This window comes from Myotis davidii, unplaced genomic scaffold (genome assembly GCF_000327345.1).
Source record: "Myotis davidii unplaced genomic scaffold, ASM32734v1 scaffold663, whole genome shotgun sequence".
Taxonomy (NCBI): domain Eukaryota; kingdom Metazoa; phylum Chordata; class Mammalia; order Chiroptera; family Vespertilionidae; genus Myotis; species Myotis davidii.
This window is the reverse complement of record NW_006295816.1, coordinates 223,144-223,786: the sequence shown is the minus strand read 5'-3', so window position 1 is coordinate 223,786 and position 643 is coordinate 223,144. Positions and strand designations below refer to the sequence as shown.

At 68.6% G+C, this 643-nt stretch overlaps 1 protein-coding gene across 1 annotated transcript in view; it reads right to left on the bottom strand.

The window, feature by feature from the left end:
• The window catches only part of NBEAL2 (neurobeachin like 2), a 20,536-nt gene that overhangs the window by 12,822 nt on the left and 7,071 nt on the right, over positions 1 to 643 (bottom strand). Inside the window, 4 exon segments of the mRNA XM_015568258.1 lie at positions 5 to 17; positions 198 to 314; positions 437 to 580; positions 613 to 623. Coding sequence (XP_015423744.1) covers positions 5 to 17; positions 198 to 314; positions 437 to 580; positions 613 to 623 — 285 coding nt within the window.

Here is a 643-nt window from a genome sequence, read left to right as displayed (position 1 = left end):
CAGCAGGAAGAGAAGGGCTGCGGGGCCGGGGGAGGGGGGGTAAGGAGGGAGTCAGCTCACAGCCAAGGCCTGGGGTCCACCAGCAGCCGGCGTTGCACAGTAGCCCCCAGGGCTGCACAGACCCCCGAGGCTCCAGACCCCGCCCTGTCCAGGTGCCCCCAGACACCCAAAGCCTCCCCAAACCCTGCCCGGTGCACCTCGGAGAGGGAGGGGCAGCGGAGGGGCGCTGTCTTGACCAGGTGGCCGTCCTTGTAGATGTGCACCAGGTTCTGGCTGAAGAGCCCGCCAGGCACATGGACGACGGCCACACAGTGCTGGGACGGAAGCACAGCATCAGGCGGTAGGCGGGGGGTAGGGACCCCCTGGGCTTGGGGACCCCCTGCCCGGCCACACGAGGATGCCCCCCCCACACACACACACAAGGGTGGAGGCTCACCCAGGCAGAGTCGGCAAAGGACACCTCGGGCAAGCTCACGGTCAGGTACTCCTTCCGGGTGCACACGGCCACCACCAGGGTCCCGGCCGCCGTGAAGAAGGCCTCGAACCCTGAGCCACTGCTGGTGAAGAAGCTGGGGACAGGCTAAGCCAGTTAGGCCTGCTGGTCCTCCGTGCACCCTGGCACTCTGCCCCGGTCCCGGGCACG